This window comes from Anastrepha ludens, chromosome 3 (assembly GCF_028408465.1).
Source record: "Anastrepha ludens isolate Willacy chromosome 3, idAnaLude1.1, whole genome shotgun sequence".
In the NCBI taxonomy this organism is placed as follows: domain Eukaryota; kingdom Metazoa; phylum Arthropoda; class Insecta; order Diptera; family Tephritidae; genus Anastrepha; species Anastrepha ludens.
In genome coordinates, this window is record NC_071499.1 from 105,889,353 (window position 1) to 105,910,873 (window position 21,521).

At 36.6% G+C, this 21,521-nt stretch overlaps 1 protein-coding gene across 4 annotated transcripts; it reads right to left on the minus strand.

The window, feature by feature from the left end:
* Window positions 1-843: 843 nt before the first annotated feature.
* Window positions 844-20,932, minus strand: LOC128858693 (fumarate hydratase, mitochondrial-like). 4 transcript variants are annotated; one of them, XM_054095162.1, is made up of 5 exons: window positions 20,736-20,932; window positions 2,507-2,638; window positions 2,237-2,437; window positions 1,304-2,108; window positions 844-1,233 (listed from the first exon to the last, which is right to left on the minus strand). In XM_054095162.1, the coding sequence occupies exons 1-5, from the start codon at window positions 20,835-20,837 to the stop codon at window positions 971-973; spliced, it is 1,503 nt and encodes a 500-aa protein (XP_053951137.1). In that variant the 5' UTR covers window positions 20,838-20,932; the 3' UTR covers window positions 844-970. The 4 variants fall into 4 exon arrangements, with proteins under 4 accessions (XP_053951137.1, XP_053951140.1, XP_053951139.1 ...); XM_054095165.1 differs by lacking the exon at window positions 20,736-20,932 and adding an exon at window positions 20,125-20,226; XM_054095164.1 differs by lacking the exon at window positions 20,736-20,932 and adding an exon at window positions 15,667-15,757.
* Window positions 20,933-21,521: the final 589 nt, after the last annotated feature.

A 21,521-nucleotide genomic window follows, 5' to 3' on the forward strand; every position in this document is an offset into this window, starting at 1 on the left:
TTTCCCCAGTAGTGAAGACTCTTGAGGCCCTCTACTCCCCCTCTTTACGAAACACCTGACCCCAGCTTGGCTTCCGAAGAGTGCATAGCACCACCACGGTACTCACCGTCATTAACACCCAGATAAACCGCGGCCTCAACCAAAACCGCCCCTGCGAGAGGACTGTCCTAGTAGCATTGGATCTAAAAAAGGCTTTCGACACAGTCAGCCACGCCACGCTACTAGATGACATTTTACAGTCGACACTCTCGCCAGGGCTGAAGACGTGGACCTCGAACTACCTGAGTGGTCGTCGTTCGTCGGTGATATTTCGAGACCAAACATCTAAACAGAGGAAAATAAAGCAAGGCGTACCGCAGAGTGGTGTCCTTTCACCCTTGCTTTTCAACTTGTGATGTGCGTCTTGATGTTGTTCGACAAATGGAGGGATCTACAGTTTTAAGCCGATTCCGAACGGCAAAAAAATTTTTTTTTATGAGGAGCTTTTTCATGGCAAAAAAACACTCGGAGGTTTGCCATTGCCTGCCGAGCGGCGACCGCTATTAGAAAAATGTTTTTCTTAATTTTGGTGTTTCACCGAGATTCGAATCTACGTTCTCTCTGTGAATTCCGAATGGTAGTCACGCACCAACCCATTCGGCTACAGCGGCCACCTTGGTCGAGTATAAATCCGGGTCCTTCCGATTATGTAGAACCGACTGTCGTGGGAACGGTCGAAGAGATTTCTCTTGACTCGTCTGAGAGGTGGCTTAGGCTCACAAGCCTCTGCAGTGATGATTCCAACGGTAGCACCCTAAAATAAAAAAAATATGTACTATACTTCGCCATTGTAAAAATCGCCAGTAAACTCGAGAAGATTTTTATTATTTCCGAACTGGTTTTGTAATGTGTTCATGAGTTTTTTCTTTTCACAGCGTTGATCGATTTCAATTTAAGTAGACAAACAATTATCAATTTAATATCAATGGATTTACTTTGGACCCAACATTTCTGCTGGTTTAACCCATTGCTCAAATTGTTCGGCAGTGAGGTAGCCTAATTTGATGGCCTCCTCTTTTAATGTGGTACCATTCTTATGTGCAGTCTTGGCAATTTTGGCAGCTTTGTCGTAGCCGATGTGTGGATTTAATGCGGTGACCAACATCAATGATTCAGCCATGATTTTTCCAATACGTTCACGGTTTGCCTGTATACCATTAACGCAATTGCAGGTAAATGTTCGGGAACCATCAGCTTTTGAGATAAATACAAGAAAAAAAGAAAATTAGTATCTACTTACAAATAAATACTTTGTTGAACTAACATAGCAAGCGTATGGAACGCAAAACATTCGAGACAATCAGCGGCATGAAAACGTTCAACTCGAAATGTCCATTGGAACCGCCTATTGTGACCGCTACATGATTGCCCATCACTTGTGCCGACAACATGGTGAGCGATTCGCACTGCGTTGGATTGACCTTGCCAGGCATAATCGAACTGCCCGGCTCGTTCTCTGGCAGCATCAACTCACCCAACCCGCAACGTGGACCCGAACCAAGAAAACGAATATCATTGCCAATCTTCATAAGACTAACGGCGATCGTATTCAAAACACCATGCACCTCCACCATAGAATCGCGAGCTGCTAACGCTTCAAACTTATTGGGAGCTGATACGAAGGGGAGTTTGGTAAGTTCAGCAATGCGCGCTGCACATTTCTCCGCAAAACCAATACGCGTGTTCAGGCCAGTACCAACAGCAGTACCGCCCAATGCCAACTCATAAACACGCGGCAAAACAGCATCGATGCGATCGAGCGCATATGCCATTTGTTGAGCATAGGCACTGAACTCTTGACCCAAAGTCAGCGGTACTGCGTCCATAGTGTGGGTGCGTCCAATTTTAATGATATCCTTGAATTCAGCCGATTTAGCTTTAAGAGCATCGTGCAAGAATTGTATTGCCGGCTTCAGATTATTGTTCAGTTCTAGAGCGACCGAAATGTGAATAGCTGTGGGGAAGGTATCGTTCGAACTCTGCGACTTGTTCACGTGATCATTCGGATGAACTGGAGTCTTTGAGCCCAATTCACCACCCAACAATTCAATGGCACGGTTGCTGATCACCTAAAAAGTGAAAAAGTAAAAAATGTAAGCGAATATCACACTCGTTATGGCAGCAACGGAAATGTACTCGTAAGTAATGCCAATCAATCAACAGGTAGCTTCGGAGCTTAATCGATATCATCGCTCACCTCATTCACGTTCATGTTGCTTTGTGTTCCTGAACCGGTCTGCCAAATCACCAAGGGAAAATGATCTTCATACAATTTGCCAGATATAACGTCGTCAGCAGCTTTTGAAATGGCATCACTTAGTTTGGCGTCTAAGCCAAACTCCTTATTCACCTCACCGGCGGCTTTTTTCAAAATACCCATGGCTTGAATAACCGGTTGCTGAAAGAATACAAATGAAAATATTTAAAGCAAAAACTTGTAACAGTAATCAAAACTGTAGGGGCTTACCGGCATGCGCTCGGTCGATCCACCAATGGGAAAATTTATCTTGGAGCGCATAGTCTGGGCGCCATAATACTTGTCAGCGGGAACTTTCAGTTCGCCAAATGTGTCTGACTCTGTGCGATAAGATTCGGATGCCTGCAAATAAAAACAAAAAACAGAAAATTTATAAATCAAAAATGCAAACTCAAGTGATTTATCACCTATGTAAATATTTATGTATATACGAGTATGCATATGAATACTAAAAAATCAGGCTTATGTGAATTCACAGTCTTTGTCCGTACCATTATGAAAATGTACTGCTTTACAACTCAGTCGTTCATACACTGAAGTAGATTAACAGGTCGATTCAGCTTGGTGGTCTTTTTATGTAGCAGACTGAGAAGTGTAGATAAGCTAAAAAAAGATTTGGTTCCGCGGCTTGAGCAAAATGTGTTATCATACTGTGGGTACGAGAGCGTAGAAATTGTAAACGCAACTATCTTCTTATCAAAAGCTTTTATTGCAATTTTTATTTATTGTCTGATAGCGTTAGAGGCTTGACTAAAGCAAATATTATGTGCATAAACACGCAAAATATTACAGTAAAACGCGACTAAGTGGTACACTGGCGGTATAGAGTATTCAGTCCAACTCATGCGAGAGTCCAACGTGTCAAAAAGGTGCCATTGTTGACTGAATTTAATACAAAATTGACGAAGCTTCGTTGGCAGTATGCAGATTACCAGTTTAATGTACTTGTCTTGACTATCACCTGGGTTTTATTAATCTTTCACTGTGATTTTTTCATCACTTTAATAATTCCGAACAATTTGAATTGCACAACTTTCAGATCTACGTGTGTCTAATTTTAAATACATACACTCAATCGAAAAAGGGTAAACGTATCGCCACGAATTAAAAATTTCCCCACTTATAATACGTTTTCATATGTATACATAAGTAGATGATCTACTTTCCGCTCTTAACTCAAAATTCGTAATTAAAAAGCACGATTTTCCATACAAAATGTTTCTCCCAAAATTTGAGATAATAAAATAATCCTAGATAATAACGATACTTTTTGACATACAACCCTGTATTTTCTGTGTTATCGATCATTATTATTACGAATGTGAGGAGAAACATCAAAATAAAAACTAAATGAAATGGATGCCGGCAAAGAAAATAGGTCTGTAAGCATAATTCTAATAAAATTTTTGTTAGGTATTATTATTTATGCATTTATATAACAGAAAAAAACGAGTTTCGCATGCGAAAAATTACTTATTATAAATTGTAATAATGAATATTCCATGCGCATTCCTGCCATACTTTTTTGCAACCTCAGTAAACATCGCTTACGGATTTCCTCCAACTGTTTATTATTAGCAGCCAATTGCGCAATTAAATTAGCTATTCCTTCTCCTTGTATTTTCTTCATATCGTTAATAATAATTAAAGAAACCAAAAACACCGAATATTCCACCAAAATAATTTCTATGAAGAAAAACCTCTCAAAACAGTATTGCCAGCTGATTGTCAATTGTCCATGCACATGTGAACGTATTATTATCATTACATGTATAGGGTGTTTTTTAAGCTGCATGCGAACTATAGATATCGATAACCTTAGTTTGACAGCTGAGAATGGCTGTGTTCACATTTCTATTCAGTAAGACTTGACAACAGTGATGGTAAATGTAGGGAAAATTCCCTACATGTAGGGATTTTTGTCGAAAAATGTGGGTGTAGGGAAAAGAAGGACAGATTTTTTTAAATTCTGTAAATGTAGGGAATTTTCAAGAAGAACAGAAAAAATTTAAAAATTGCGGAAAAAATTAAAAAAGTTCACTTAAAATAGAAATCCGCAGTAAGATTTCATGCCATACTTTTTTCCTTATGGCAGCATACTTTTAAAAGCGTTAATATGGCAGCATTGCCACTTTTTTCTTCGTTAACGCTAACGGAATTTTTTCTTCGCGCGATAATTGTTAGTTGTCCTACATTTTCTGCTGCTTTTCACTTTTTTTTGAATAAAACGCGTGATTTCGTGTGAAATATACAAATATACAAATTATTTCAACAACTTTTAAGGTAAGTTTGCAATTATTTTAGTTTTAGCTATTTTTATATTTAAAATTCATATATTTTACAGAAATGAGCTCCTTCTCTTCGACTGACTCTTCGGAGGAACACCAAGAAAAACAATGCAAATATAGAAAACAAAAATTCAATAACAAATGGCTTGACGACGACAATTTCAGTGGCTGGCTGGAAGCTGTGGATAACGATGTATATAAATGCAAATGCGCTGCGTGCGACAAAGTTTTGAACTGCGGTAAGTCTGATTTGCAGAAGCACGCTGAAACAAAAATGCACAAAAAAATATAAAGGCAACAAAAAAGACGCTTAAAATAAACAGTTTTTTTAAGAAAAATCCGTGTAAACCAAATGGTTCAAAAAATTTCGAAATAAGACTTAGCATGTTCTTCGCTGAGCATAATGTGCGTTGCAAGTGGTGGACCATTTAATCCCCCTATTAAAAGAAATCGTGCCGGATTCGGAAATTATAAAAAACTGTGAGCTCGGAAGAAAGAAGTGCACCAGCATAGTAAAAAATGTATTGGCAAAAGTGGATAAAGACAATCTAGTTCAAAAATTAAAAGTAAACAAATTTTCCGTAATGATCGATGAGAGCACAGACATCGGATTGAATAAGCATATGTGTCTCCTGGTGAGATTTTTCGACGAGGAAAGCGAGCGGGTTGTGGTTAAGCTGCTGGATCTAATTCCAATAAGAACTGATTGCACTGCAGAAGCTCTGTACGGAATTTTTAAAGAATCCATTTTAGCTCTTGGAATTCCATTCAACAACATAATAGGCAATTAAAATACATTTTTTCAGCATATGCAAACATTTCTAATGAAATATTTTATTACATTTAAGGTATGTGCAGCGATGGTGCCAGTGTAATGATCGGGCAGACATACCAAACGCTATAGTTGTAAAGTGCATCTGTCATTCTGCAGCAATTATTGCGAGTAAGGCTTGTTTAGCGCTACCCAGAGGACCTGAGGACCTTTTGCGGCAAATCGGTTCGTACGTTTCGGGAAGTTCCAAAAGATGCGCGCAATTAGAAGCTCTGCAGGAAATGCTAAACGAGAAGAAAAAGAAAATCCTTCGGACTTGTACAACCAGGTGGCTCTCTCATCACAAATGCGTCGAAAGTGTATTAGAAAACTGGGATGTGTTATTGGCATTTTTCAACCAAGCTTTCACGCAGGACAAATTAAAATCAACAGAGGCGATTTTATTGGAGCTCAACAACCAATGCAATAAGATTTATTTATTTTTTCTCAAGTATGTACTCAATTACTTCAATACTCTAAACGCACTTTTTCAGTCGAAAGCACCTTTAATACAGGTACTCCAACGAGAATCAATCAAAATATTTTTAGGCTTAGGTCAAAATTTTATTAAAAAGTCTGAGCTTAACATTACTTGTGCTGTTAGATCGCCACATATTTCTCTACCGCTTGAGGAAGTTTTTCTCGGATTTGAATGTAACGAGCTCCTAAAAACTGTTCCAAAAACGGCTGCAAACAAAATTAGAACAGATTGTCTACAGTTTTATATTACTGCTTTGGAAGAGATACAAAGGAGATTACCGCTCAAAACTTAGCTATTCAAAGAAATTGAGTTTTTAAATCCAGAAGTTGCAATGGCAGTAAAGGGAAACAAAAATGATCTCACATTTGAGAACATTTGTAAAATAGTATGTGTGGATGCCAACTCTCTCCTACAAGAGTGGAGAACGTTTGAGTTCAATTTCTCTGAAGACGAGAAATCTAACCTTTTAAAGATGGGAGTTGAAAAGTTTTGGAGCGAAGTCTGTAAACTTAAAAATTTCAATGACAATTTTGTTTTTCCTATTTTGGCTAAAGTAGCGAAGTTCGTTTTATCTTTACCTCATGGTAATGCAGACTCCGAGAGAATTTTTTCTATCGTAACAGATGTTCGCACCAAAAAAAGGAATAAGCTCAGTCATGAAGTTTTAACTTCGGTTTGCATTATTCGTTCTTTTTTGGAAGACGAAAGTCAAGATTGCTGCAAATTTCAATACAATGAATCTCATTTCAAGAAAATGGTATCTGCATAACTCTATGATCACGTGCAGTAACTCAGAAATTCTTAATATTGACACTATGTTCCTTAGCCAAACGCAAATGAGTACAAAATACAAACCTTTGTATTGTTTTTATTACAATAGTAACTTAGCTTTAGAAAATGAACTGAAAGTAATTTTTGTGATCTTAGTTTAAAAACTCTGTTATGTTTTCTTTTTAAGTTTTTCTTATTTTAAACAGAACTAAATGTAATGAAAAAGTCTAATTTTTAGTCTTTTTGCTGAATTTTTTTTATATTTATATGTGTTTATAATATAATAAATATGTGTATTTACATATATTTGAATTAGAATTTGTTTTTATTATAAAGAGGCAAATCAGCACCAAGTCCAAAACTTATGCAAATAATTCAATTTTGACGTTGCAAGTGTCTGATTATAGTGTAAACACAACAGAAAAAAATGTAGGGAGTTTTGTAGGGAAAATTTTTTGTAAGCGTAGGGAAAAGTAGGGAATTTTTTTGGGCTGTGTAGGGATTTTTCAAAAAATCATTTACCATCACTGCTTGACAAGGCATCATGAAACGTTCAACGTCAGAAAAACTCTTCCAAACTGCAAAAATTTGCTTTGAAAAAAAAATCTTCGCGAAGTTCATGGAGCACTAATGGCATCCTTATCTCCTTCGAAATGCGGAAGGAGCTGTCGTTACGATAAATGGCAAGTGCTAACGTGCATGCTGACCACAAAATTAATCAGCTAAACATCGACGACATCTGGTTCTAACAAGACGGCGCAATTTGCCATACAAGGCGCTTAGCAATCGAGATAATGCAATATTCAAGCCACTCTTGACGCCATATGGACACAATTGATCGTAGAATAGACCATGTAACTCGTAGCCGCGGTGGTCATATGCCGGATGTCATATTGAAAAAATAAATACCAAGAAATTATCTACCAGACTATAATAAAAACTATTCATTCTAGCAATATTTCTGTTTTTACCATTTTAAGTTTTCAAAAATCAAACCGATTTAAATACGTCACACTAAAAAACCGCCTTTAGCCCCTTTTTTGAGTGTAGCGTTCGCCCGATTTCAATGAAACGTGCACCAATTTTAAGGAAATAACTTCCTATAGAGGGCATCAGACCTATAGACCAAAATGTGAAAATCTATATATATCTCTAAAACCAATTAAGTTAGGAAATTTGAACTTGGCACGAATACATAAATTATATATGCCGTACATATGGTGAAAAATAGTAGGTATTGAAAAAAGGGGCTTGGTGCCTCCCATAAAACTGAAATTTCCAAATCGGTTTTCTCCGGAACCACAAAAGCTAAGATGATTCAATTTGATACAGTTACTCAAATTGCCAATACCTGTCGTTTGGTGCAATTTGGTACGCATGGAAAGGGGACGTGGCATCTCCCATACAAACTTTGTATAGTTCAATGGAAATTGGATATAACCTACTACTTACAGTGATAATCATTATTGGTTGAATATTTGACCACAGGCGATAGCAGTTAAATAAATTTTCCAACATAAAAAACATTGAAATTAATACCTATTAATTAAAATTTGAGCGAAGTACCTCCTGCCTTCAAACAAACAGTCGGCGCACTCGTAAAAAGTGTGCCCAACTTCCAAGATAGATATTAACAGCATTTGCAATAAGAAAATGGGCATTTAGTACTAATTTGTTTCGATGCAGAACATTCAATCCAATTTGTGTGAGTGTCCAAATAATAAGAGTACCCAACTTAGCAGGTTTTACTGTACTTGTAATCTTTAAAAAATCCAGTTTGTGTGAGTGTCCAAATAATAAGGGTACCCAACTTAGGAGGTTTTACTGTATTTGTAATCTTAAAAGGGAATTAGTCAATTTATATATGTTTGTAGCAAAGTCGTATAAAAAAGTTGAAGCAAGGAAAAGTATTCATGACTCCCAGGCATAGTAACAATGAAATTCTCACAAACTAATATTGTTCCATTTTCAGGCAAGTTTTCCCAATTTTTCAATTATGATTAATTATAACGTGGAGAATGAAAAATTCATAGATGTATGCCGAATCTCTCCTCCAATTTGTTGGTGAATCTTAATTGATTTCTACTTAAAGGCACCTAAAAACGATAGTGATTTTCCTAAATAGAAATGCATTCAGAGCTTTGCCATTGGCTGCAGAGCAGTATTCACCATTTAATAAAAATTGTAATTTTGTTGCTGCATACCCAAAGTGTAACTCAAGCACACGACACTCAGACAACTAGACATGACTCGTATATCATGACCTATTAGGCTCGGCTACAATAGCCACAAAATAATAGTCACCCAAGACATATCTACCATATTTATTTATCAAGAATGATAGGGGAATGATTATACAGTCGAACTTCTCTACAGTGAACTTCCATATAATGAAGCTCTCCTTATAATGAACTGGTTTCGAAGACACTGCTTTTTCGTTCTACTTTCGGTGTATTTTTGTCTCCTTATAATGAATTTCTATATAGTGAAGTTTTCTATAGAATGAACAAATTTTACACCTGGAAATTCAAGCGTCCTAAGTTTTTGTCTCCATATAGTGAATTTTTTTCAAAAGTTTTCTGTTGCAAAAAATTACGGTTAGATGTGGACAAACTGTAATGAGGGGAATCCTAAAATTAAAACAGAAAGAGCTGAGCTATTACAGTTTTATTCAGTGATTGAAGTTAAAATGACGCATCGAAGCAGCATTTCGCTTGAAAAAAAGTTATTAATGATTAACAAAGTTAATGAAGGAAAGAAAAAAAAAAAGATATTGCCAATGAATTCGGAGTTCTTCCCAGCACTTTATCAAATATTTTAAAAAATAAGGAAGTGATTTTAAAAAATGCGGAGGATTTGGCAGTAAATACCAAACGCAAAAGATTTCGACCTTGTCATTTTGAGGATATTGACGAAGCAATGCTGAAATGGTTACTCGTTGCACGTGGTAAGAATCTCCCTTTATCTGGACCATTATTGAAGCAAAAGGCTAAAGATTTTGCGGAAGCACTAGGACACCACGAATTTGAGGCAAGTACAGGTTGGTTAGACAAGTTCAAAAGTCGGCATGGCGTTATTCAAAAGACATTATGGGGGGAAAGTGCTGACGCCAACATAGAAAACCATGATGAATGGGTAACGAACGTCTTACCGAAATTAATTGAAAATTACAACATTAACGACATTTTTAATGCCGACGAGACTGCTTTGTTTTTCAAATGCTTGCCAACTAAAACACTGGCATTCAAAAATGAAAAATGATTTGGTGGGAAGCAAAGCAAGGAGAGAATAACTGTCCTGGTGGGAAGCAATATGACAGGATCAGAAAAGCTAAAATTGCTGGTAATCGGAAAGGCCAAAAATCCGAGGTACTTCAAGGGGATAAAATCTTTAGGTGTCGATTATGAGTTTAACAAAAAAGCATGGATGACCAGTGAGATTTTTACGAAATGGATTGCAAAACTCGACAAAAAATTTTGTGATCAAAACAGAAAGGTGTTGTTTTTTGTTGATAACTGCACTGCCCACCCTAAAGATGTAAGAGACAAGTTGAGAAACATTCATCTCGCTTATTTTCCTCCCAACATGACTTCGTTACTGCAACCAATAGACCAAGGCATTATCTACAACATGAAACAACATTACAGAAAACGAATTTTAACGAATATATTGACTCAAGTGGATGAGGGAAATTCTGTTATGGCCATAGACTTGCTGCAAGCAGTTCGAAATCTTAGCAATGTATGGAATGTCTATGTTAAACCAGAAACAATTGCCAACTGTTTTAAAAAGGCTGGATTTTCAAAAGATGCTATGCAGATTCCATTTGAGCATTGGGATGAAGAGGACCTTCTTTCAATATCGGATTTGGCTGCTTTACAGTCTTCATTTAAAAAAGTAGCAAATATCGAAGCATCGTTTGATGACTACGTAAATGTTGATAATGGTGTGCAGACTTGGGACAACCCATCCGAAGAAGATATTCTCAACAGCATTTTTGAAAGTCCAGCTGAACCTGGTAAGCATTTATCTTTTTATAGTCAAACAAAAATTTAATATGTAAATATTATTTCAGAACCTTTGTGGAAATGAGGAGTGACGTGCCGATTAATGTTTTCAACTCTCTACATGATTTGGAAGCTTTTATTGAAAATGAAAAATGGAAGACTGTAATTCAAACCAAACTCACTGATTATTTTAAATAAAGTTACATAAAAAATCAATGTTTCTTTATAATGAAGTTTCTATATAGTGAAGTGATTTTCAGGTCCCGTGCGAATTCACTATATGGAAGTTCGACTGTATTATATATGCCGCGTATATGTATGTACGTATGTATGTAAGTAAAAATGCAGGTAAATAGAATTGAATACTAAACACTAAAAAGTAGCAGGTCCCTCTTATAATAAATTCAATTTAAAAAGAACCTGTTCTAATGAACTAACGCGTATTTACTTTATATATGGTATATAAGCTAATTAGCAAGTGGAAAAAATAAAACATATACGCCGGTAATAAAATCTTATCATGGGACAGCGGAAATATATACATATGCATAAAGGATCTTTCAAAAGACGCGCCTCGATGTTGTTTTAAAACAATGAATGAGAAAATTTAGATTCTTTCAGTTCTCATTATTTTTATTGAAAATACGACACGCAACAATTATGTGTGAAAGATGGCATAATTTAAATGTCCACCATGAGCACGTTACAGGTATAATCCGTCAAACAGTCGATTCATGAATGCCTGCCTATATCTCAACATACAACGTCCAGATATGGATGTTGAATGTTGTTGAGCAACACTTTGCGCTACAGCAGCAATATTCTCCAGTTTTTTGGTATGCCTCTCTTTTTTCTATCCTCTACAGAACCAGTTTCTTGAAATTTTTGCACCAACCTTTGAACTGCCGACTCATTCGGGCGATTATTTCCACCAAAAAATCATGAATTTTGCGATATGTTGTTCTTAAGGAAGCCATAACCAAATGGCTTCAAAAGGGCCCGGGTTCGAATCTATGGCCATGAAACAGCAAATGATAATATAGAAAAAGTTTGTTCAAATAGCGGTCACAAACAGCATCAAGAGCACACCACAAATATGAGGAGGGGCTCCGCTCACTCAATAAAGGGTGTAACCGCCAATTATATATAAATATAGGCGGGGGCCATGTAAAATTTGCTTTTTGAATCGGCTATAAAAAAAAACTAATGAATATTTATTCAAACTTTTTATTTTATTTTGAAGATTAAACATTGTTATTTATGAATGAAAAATAATATCGTTCAAATGACTGCCATGACTGGCTTTACAGTAGGCCATTCGATCAACCCAATTTTTAAGCACATTTTCGATTGTTTTGGCTCCAATTTCATGAATGGCAGCTTCGATTTCGTGTTTTAAAGCATCAATCGTCTCTGGATGGTTCGCATAGCATTTGTCCTTAGCGGCTCCCCACAAAAAATAGTCCAACGGGCTTAAATCACAGCTCCGAGGCGGCCAATTGATATCGGAATTTCGGCTGATTATTCGGTTTTCAAAAACGGTAGCCAAAAGTTCGAGTGTAACTTTGGCAGTGTGACAAGTTACACCGTGGAAAGAAGACTCAACACTTTGGAAATAGGTTTTCAATATTTTCCAATTTTGATCAAGCGTCGTAAATGTCAAAGTAAATTATGAACACATTTGATATGTCATTTGTGTTACCATTCTCAAAAAAAAATAGGTGGTTCAAAAAGCGAACGCTATATGGCCCACCCTGTAAACTCTTAAATATCGATCACTTTCATAGAAATGTTAAATAAATAGTTTTAACGCGTTATTCTATCTGTCTACTTAACAAATGACAAAGATGTAAAAAAAAAGATACCGTCTAGGAATTATTCACTACTGACATCTGGGAGTTACTTTTGAAGGACCCTTTATATGAGTGTAGTAAAATAAAGCGAAACAAAACTCATGTAGATACAAATATGTTTGTATGTATGTACATATACATATCTCTATACAAACAACTTAAAACGACTTTTAACAAAACAACTTAAATCAGCATAGCACGTTTTACCTAAGAATCAGTAAATTGTTGGTATTTAACCCTCCATTGGGCACCCGGGTCTGGCCAAACTTTTTCATAGACTTTGGACGTGAATTTAACATATTTCTATTATAGCTAACGGTTTCAGCTTACAGGTAGCTTTCCAAAATTCAATTTTCTATCAGTTTATGGCTATAAACTTTTAAAAGGGATCCTCGAACAGGTCGAATAAAGGCCAGTCTCGGGTGCCAAGCCGAAGGTTTTTAAAGAGATGCCCAAAGGAGGATTAATGCAATATTCAAACTTTTATTTAGTCACAGATGAATTTTATAATCCATCTCGATGAAACTGAAATAAAAAAGCTATCAGATATTCAGATTTATTGAACTAAAACGAAATTGCTGCAATTTAATCCAATATGCAAACATTTACATATTTAGTCACAGCTGAAAATTATTAATCCCTATATACTTATAAAACTTGAAATGAAAATATATGAAATATAAGATCTAAATTTATTGATCTAAAAAAAAAACAAAAAACAAAAAAAACTACTAAGGTCTAATAAATTGTTTAGACAAAAGACCACAGATATGCATTTATAATTTTTTTTGCTATGTGAGCCGCGACTGCTTTCAAAAATGATAGTGTAGTCTCTATGTCAAAGACGACCTAAAACTCTCATGTAACTTCTAAGAGTTCCTGCCCAATTCGGAAAACTTGAGAAAAAGGTACTCACGCCAGTCGAGGCATACTTTGTTACCAGACCGAATCGGCAAAACTCTACCATTCCTGCAACATCTTTAAACAAATTTACATGGATTTTTGTATACTGTTGCACAACAAGAATGGATGTCTAATATTTTTATGCTGCTAATATGACCCTCATAATTATATATATATATATAAATGGCGCGTACACCCTTTTGGTTGTTTGGCCGAGCTCCTCCTCCTATTTGTGGTGTGCGTCTTGGTGTTGTTCCACAAATGGAGGGACCTACAGTTTTAAGCCAACTCCGAACGGCAGATATTTTTATGAGGAGCTTTTTCATGGCAGAAATACACTCGGAGGTTTGCCATTGCCTGCCGAGGGGTGACCGCTATTAGAAAAATGTTTTTCTTCATTTTGGTCTTTCACCGAGATTCGAACCACCGTTCTCTCTATGAATTCCGAATGGTAATCACGCAGCAACCCGTTCGGCTACGGCGGCCCTCATTATTAAAGGTTGGTTTTTGCGCAATCAGTGTGATCTCAAGTAAGGCTACTTAGCACAAGAGCTGAAAAGTTCCGGACTTAACACATAGATGGTACTAGTTTCATTGGTTAATTTCATGGTACTAGCATTCACCTGTTTTTCAGTTAGTACTAACCTTAAAACGATAGTTGTTAGAATTTTATGATTTACTATTCGTTAGTTCGTGAGTTATTGTGCTAAGAGCGACGCTACTTTTGTTACTTGCAAAACAATGGACCAAAAAAAATTTTGTGTTTTAATTTTACATTTCTTCTTGATGCGAAAAAATACCGTTCAAGTGAAGCAATAGCTTCAACAGTGTTATGGGGACTCCGCTCCATCACAAACAACAATAAAACAATGGTTTGTTGACTTCAAACGTTGTCGTAGAGACACCAATGATGCACAACGCAGTGGACGTCCAAATGAGGGGCTAACATCAGAAAACATCAAAAAAGTCTACAAAATCGTTTTGACCGAGCAAAAAGTGAAGTTGCGTAAGTTATATGACATTGTAAAGATATCAAAAACACGTTTTGGCTTTATATTGCATGAGCATTTGACTATGAAAAAGCTCTGTTCAAAGTGGGTGCCGCGTTTGCTTACTTTCAAGACGAAGCACGGGGCCACAAGTCAATTAAAACAATGGCACATCCACATCCACCATATTTGCCAGATATGGCTCCCAGCGACTACTGGCAGACCTAAAAAATATGCTCGGCAATAAGTAATTTCGCTTGAATGAAGAGTTATCGCTGAAACTGAGGCCTATTTTGAGGCAAAAGATAAATCATTCTACAAAAGTGGTACGAAGCGGTGCTGTATGGATTGCGTTATTGTTGATGGAAACTACGTAGATGAGTAAAGCTAATCTTGAACAAAAAAAAACTTGCTTTCTTTGTTAGGCCCGCGACTTTTAAGCCCAAGTGTTAATCTCTGCCATTACTACGTACCACTAATTCTACTACTCAACGTGCAAGAAATCAAGACGAGCTACAGCTTTTATGAGTAAATATAAGATCTCATAGATGAATGAACTAAGTGTGACTAACGTGACTTCCGAGAATAAATAGTTTTTTCTAATGCGATTGCCCCCCGACAAACAACGAATAGCGTACAAGATCGATCTCGCAAATAATTGTATATTTTATATACAATATTTTCTTAGTATTCGGGCATTAGACCAGTACTATAATGTAAGTACATACAATAGTTAATTAAATATTTATATAAAAAGCTATCTTTGAAAATTATTCTGAAAGCTAAATGTCAACGAAAGATTGAACAAGCACTAGTAGTCTTGTTTTTTTTTTAAAGAGGCTGATTTGAAGGCATTTGTCTGGTGAAATTCCCTCCACTGTGGCGGAGTCGATAGAAATTGTAGTCAGCGGACTGCTTTGGACGATCCCTACTTTAATGCTGGACGTTTTGTGCTGCAGCTGAGGCCACGATTAGCATAAGCGATATAGACCTTAGATAAGGCTCGTATTTTAGATAAGTTAAAAATTCTGAAAAGATTTTAATTAACTCGAGGCAAAACGCACCAGTATGTACATATGTATACATGACGTGTGTCTTGCACCACCATCACCAATTCAAGGAATTGACAACGTGAACCAGTGACTATTTTACAGATTGCACAGTGTACTTCTATCTATGTACATATGTATGCACATCCTTCAATAGTTATGGAAAATGTCTTATGTTTATAATGGCTATACAGATATGTATGTATGTAAAAACTCACTTCATCAGGGCAGTCGCAGTCTTCAGTATCCTCCATAGTATTGTTATTTAAGAATGAATGTTATGAATTTTGTTGATCGCTGCTATTTGTCTCGTTGAGAACTTATGAAAAAAAATTATAAATAGACACACAATTTTTTATCCGTAAGCGTCGATTAAAAGTGAGACAATCTACTCAATGTGAACTTGTTTTCACTTGTAAATCATTGCTAGTAATTGTTGTTTAGAGTTTCTTTGAGCTTTCTTTGCACACATGTATGTATAGGGGTATTCAATAGGTGCGCTTCAACTTTTTTCCGATAGGGAGGGCGAACGACGCAATATTTTTTATTTTTCGCTTGTCATTTATAAACTTCATTAGTATACATTTAATCATGGAGCGCTACACACTTGAGCAACGATTGCAAATCGTGCAAATTTTTTATGAAAATAATCGTTCTGTTGCTGCTACTTTAAGAGCATTACGGCCATTTTACAGTCCATTTAACAAGCCGTCCCGTTTTGGGGTTATGTGAAGTCATTGGTCGGTATGATATCATCGGCCTTAACAACCGCGCTGTTAGTTCTGCCTTCTCCAAACTGGATAAAGAGGCAAAGCGAATGTTTTTGGTGGTGAACGAGGACAAAACGAAGTACCTCCTGTCTTCAAACAAAGAGTCGGCGCACTCGCGTATCGGCACTCACGTCACTGTAGACAGTTATAATTTTGAGGTTGTAAAAGACTTCGTTTATTTAGGAACCAGCATTAACACCGATAACAATGTCAGCCTTGAAATCCAACGTAGAATCTCTCTTGCCAACAAGTGCTACTTTGGACTAAGTAGGCAACTGAGCAGTAAAGTCCTCTCTCGACGAACAAAACTAACACTCTACAAGACTCTCATCATGCCCGTCCTAACGTATGGCGCAGAAGCTTGGACGATGACAACATCCGATGAAGCGACGCTTGGAGTGTTCGAGAGAAAGATTCTGCGTAAGATTTTTGGACCTTTGCACGTTGGCAACGGCGAATATCGCAGGCGATGGAACGATGAGCTGTATGAGCTTTACGGCGACATAGACATAGCGCAGCGAATAAAGATCCAGCGGCTTCGTTGGCTGGGTCATGTCGTCCGAATGGATACAAACGCTCCGGCTTTGAAAGTATTCGATGCGGTACCAGCTGGTAGTAGCAGAGGAAGAGGAAGACGTCCTCTGCGTTGGAAAGATCAGGTGGAGAAGGATTTGGCTTCACTTGGTGTGTCCAATTGGCGCCGGTTAGCACGAGAAAGAAACGACTGGCGCGCTTTGTTAAGCTCGGCCAAAATCGCGTAAGCGGTTATCGCGCCAATTAAGAAGAAGAAGAAGTCATTGGTCTACAGTAACAAGCCGGCGACGATTTGTGAGCTCAGAGCCAATATTGAACGCGAAATTGCTGGAATTTCGGTTCACTATTGAATAGATGCAGAGAGGAGGGAGTGATATTGCTCTGGCGACCTCCGAAAAGCCGTAGAGGTTCCGTTTATGGTGCTAGGTGATTGCCTTAGCGCGTTACGCAAAGTAGAGGCTAGGTGACTGGAGTAAAATGAATGGATTCCGTGTCACTATATTCGTTTCCTCTGAAACCGCAGGCTTTTGCAGCTGCAGAGCTTCAGCTACCCCAAGAGGCCCACGTAACTTTGGCCCAATTACGTTCTGGATACAGTAGCAGATTAAACACCTACCTATCCAGAATCGACCCCGACATGCACAACATACAATATGTACAGCATGTGAAGGCACACCGCACAATACTAACCACCTTTCCACTCATTTAACACCCCTCTCGCTCTGGACCCAACCTGTCGAAACAGCAGGTTTCCTGGGCCTACCATTAGATGAGACAGTTAAGTTTACTGCTGCAACAACACCAACTACCTTTTCATATGCCTCATCAAACCTACTCACCAAACACCCCTCCTGGACCTACCGTTAGGTGAGCTAGACGAACTAACTACGTTGCACCGAGAGGGTTTAGTAAACTGCTACAAGAAAAACAACAACAACCACTCCCTATGTGTCTTAAGGCAGGTCTTAAGATGGCACCTCCCATTGCACTGATTATATCTAACCGAAGTGGAGTTTGGGGGGAACTGCCTTTTTCAAACGCAGTAGAAATAAGCTTCGGGTCTAGAGTTAGGCTCAATGCCAGCCCTGAGAAAAAGTGTTAAGAGCAGCGCTTTCCAGTGACAATAGGCGAGGTTCAGGGCACTAGACAGGGCTAGTTTACTGGGGCTGCAGCCAGAGTCATTCCGGTACGTAGAACCGGCTGCGATGGGAATGGATTTCGTAACACTTTGTTCGTTTCCAGTAACCTTCGCAACCGCAGTCTTTTGTTCGATATCAAAAACGAAACTTCAAAAAAATAACTACAATGCATGTGCGGTGCTTATGTACTCTACATATGTATTTCAAATGCATCAAATAGCCGACAACAGTTAATCAGATAAAAGGCTTAACGGACCTACAGTGTACTATGAATTACTATCACAAGTAAATTAGTAGTAAAGTGTTAAGTCCACAACCGGCTACCCTATTTTCCGTTTATTTCATTCTTGCTCATGGTTATTGATTTTAGTTAATGTATATATACAATACATAAAAACATATTTACTAATTACACATTGGGTTTTGAGTAAATTATTGAATTCAAATAAGAGTATGTTCATTCCTTATAAACAAATAGTAAATATATTGAGTGCAAATGTATACATTTATGGTAAGTATTTATTTCAAATTTGTCTATGAAGTTACGAATTCTTAAAGACAAGTTAGAGTTCTTACCGACTAGTTACAAGTAAAATTAAGTAATATTTCAATTGCATTTAAATAAAAATTGAAAAAGAGAAGTGAAATAGCAAGACTATTACATATATACATATATATTTGTTCCACAAGTGGAGGGACCTTCAGTTTCAAGTCGACTCCGAACGGCAGATATTTTTTTTTATTTTTATGAGGAGCTTTTTCACGGCAAAAATACACACGCCACTGTCTACCGAGGGGCGACCGTTATTAGAAAAAACTCTTTCTTAATTTTGGTGTTTCACCAAGATTTGAACCTACGTTCTCTGAATTCGGAATGGCAGACTAGACAAAACTATTACATAGAAATGCTTTTAATTGAGACATAATTCGAATAGAATAACTTCAAAGTATATAGATCTGAGAAGGAAGAGTTATTTCGTCGTATGAAAGCAAACATTGCAAAAGACTTAGAAATATCATAGTTAAGTCGTGGCATACGTCCAGAATTTTCAAAAATCGATTTTTTATCGATATTTCGAAAGTATAGTATCTTAAAAACATATTGTGAAATTCCCATATGGGAATTCCCAATATTATAGCCTCTACAGCCCATTAACTAGGTAGAGAGCGGACCGCGCGCTCCTGTACCTCAAACTTTAAACTCGTTTTTCTCGAAACTACTTTTTCCGGCACGGTCTGCATGATAACTCATACAGCTTTTAATATTTTTTGATGCGGTTTTTTTTTGTAAATAGTCGAAAGTGTTTTCTCTATAGATTTGATTTTTGATATTTTTATTGAAAAATTTTATAAACATAATTAAAGTGTGACTTTTATGACGTAAAACGCATACTTAGTTTTAATATGCCGTAAATTGCAAAATTTTTCGAAATTCAAAAATCCGGATCGGACAGATTATAACTACAACTTTATTTTACAAGAGATTTTTTTACTTTTTACAGATCCATCAACATTTCAAGGAAAAATGATGCAGACCGTGCCACTTTCTTCATTGTCCTTTGGGTCATGTAATTTTTTGTATAGTAAGTTTTGTAAAGAAAAATTAAAATACATTTTTTTATAAAGTTTAAGTATTAATAAACAATGTATAAAATTGTTTTATATTTATTTCTATTGTTATCCCTTCTGGACGTATGCAACCCGTTAATGTGCGTTGCAGAACTAAATTTTTAATATGTATATACTCTTAGAGCTTTAAACTCATTTACAGCATCTAAAAATGTAGACGAAATACAATATGAGGTCCGAAACGAGTTATTTGGTGGCATTTCTTTATGTGCGCCATAAAGTCCGTCGTTTACATTTCTAACCATCGAGTAAATTTTTAAATCACCGGCATACATTAGAAAGTTAACTGATGAGAAGCAAAAACGTATGTCATTAACGAATAAAATAAAAACATAGCGGACCTAATATACTATGCTACCCTGGAAGATACCAAAGGTTGGCACAATTGTAATGTTTGTAATTTTTAATTTACTTGTTTCATTATTATTATACATATGTACATAACCTGTATGTACGTACATATATGGCAGAATAAATATATACATCCATATACTACATACAAATCCATATGCTGCCCAAGAATGGCAGAACATTCTCTACATTATGTTACACATCTATTTTTTCACCTGTTAAATTTTAAAATAACTTAGCTTAATTTGCTTACCATTTTTTAAGTATGAGGTTAAACAAAGTTTCACTAATGAGCTCCTTGCTGTTTTCCTCACTTTTTACAACTGATTCACAACTTGTTATTAGGACACATTGAACCAAGCACCGCACATGTACGTGCAAAAATATGTAGTGGAATGTGTCAGTAACATGACATTTCTTCCAATACAACCGCTATTAGCAATGTCGGCACAAAGGAAACAAGACTCATGAGTAAACCGGTAAATCTACTTATAAAATTTTACGTAAATAGTACTTGTAATAAGAATTGTATATATGTGACAAGAGAAGCCTGGAAAATATATTAAATGTATACGTAATTCGTCAATGGATAATTTCTTGCTAAATTTAACCGCACAGGTAGATTTGCTATACATACATAAGTATGTAGTCAACTCGTTATCAACCTAATGAATTATTAAGTTTAAATTTTATTTGAATCGGTTTGAGTCCGTTGAAAGGATTTATGAGTCGGCTCATGCACAGTATTTTTCACAATAAATGATGCAAGTTTTTGGAATAATTATCATTACATAATCACCTTCCCACTAAAATATTAGGACTTTAACTAAACGCACTGTTGCAGGCAATGGAAATACTACTTACCAAGCTTCTCGTGATTAGTGATTTTACCGCCCAATGACGGCGGCTTAGTTGCTGCACATTGCGGGCCAATGTAGGTGAACATCGCACAATTTGAAACACCATTTTTGCAAAACAAAAAAATTGCACAAGTTTTGGAATTAGTTTCAAATCAGCAGCTGCAGCAGTCCACTAATTGCCTGCAGATGGGTAAGTATTTGTTGTGTTATCGAACCAACAGCTGACCAAATGTTTTGAAAAGCCGCAAAACGAAATGGAAGTAACGAAATTAAATCACAAAATTAAAATGGTACTGCGGTTAACGTTGCAAGAAGCTTGATGACATTAAAAAACTTCTACACCGCTTCTTAGAAATCTTATGAAATATAAGAAAAACGCAATTTTCGAATATTGACTGGCAGTAGAATAGACTTTTGTCGATTATATTTTATTTTGATATAGTGTCTCATGATCGACAAACATATTTTTCAAACTAAATGACGATAATTTTGTACTTTGCGGAGTACAATGAAAAATTGAACAAAAAAGTTTATTTAGTGTAGGGAAGGGCAATATTATAAAAGTGCTTTTTGTTAATAACTTTTGGAACGGGGAAAAAATCCACAAAGAAATAAATAAATAATGAAATAAATAATTGGCACGTACACTTCTGTTAGGTGTTTGGCCGAGCTCCTCCTCCTACTTGTTGTGTACGTATTGATGTTGTTCCACAAATGGAGGGACCTATAGTATTAAGTCGACTCCGAGCGGCGGATATTTTTTATGAGGAGATTTTTCATGGCAGAAATA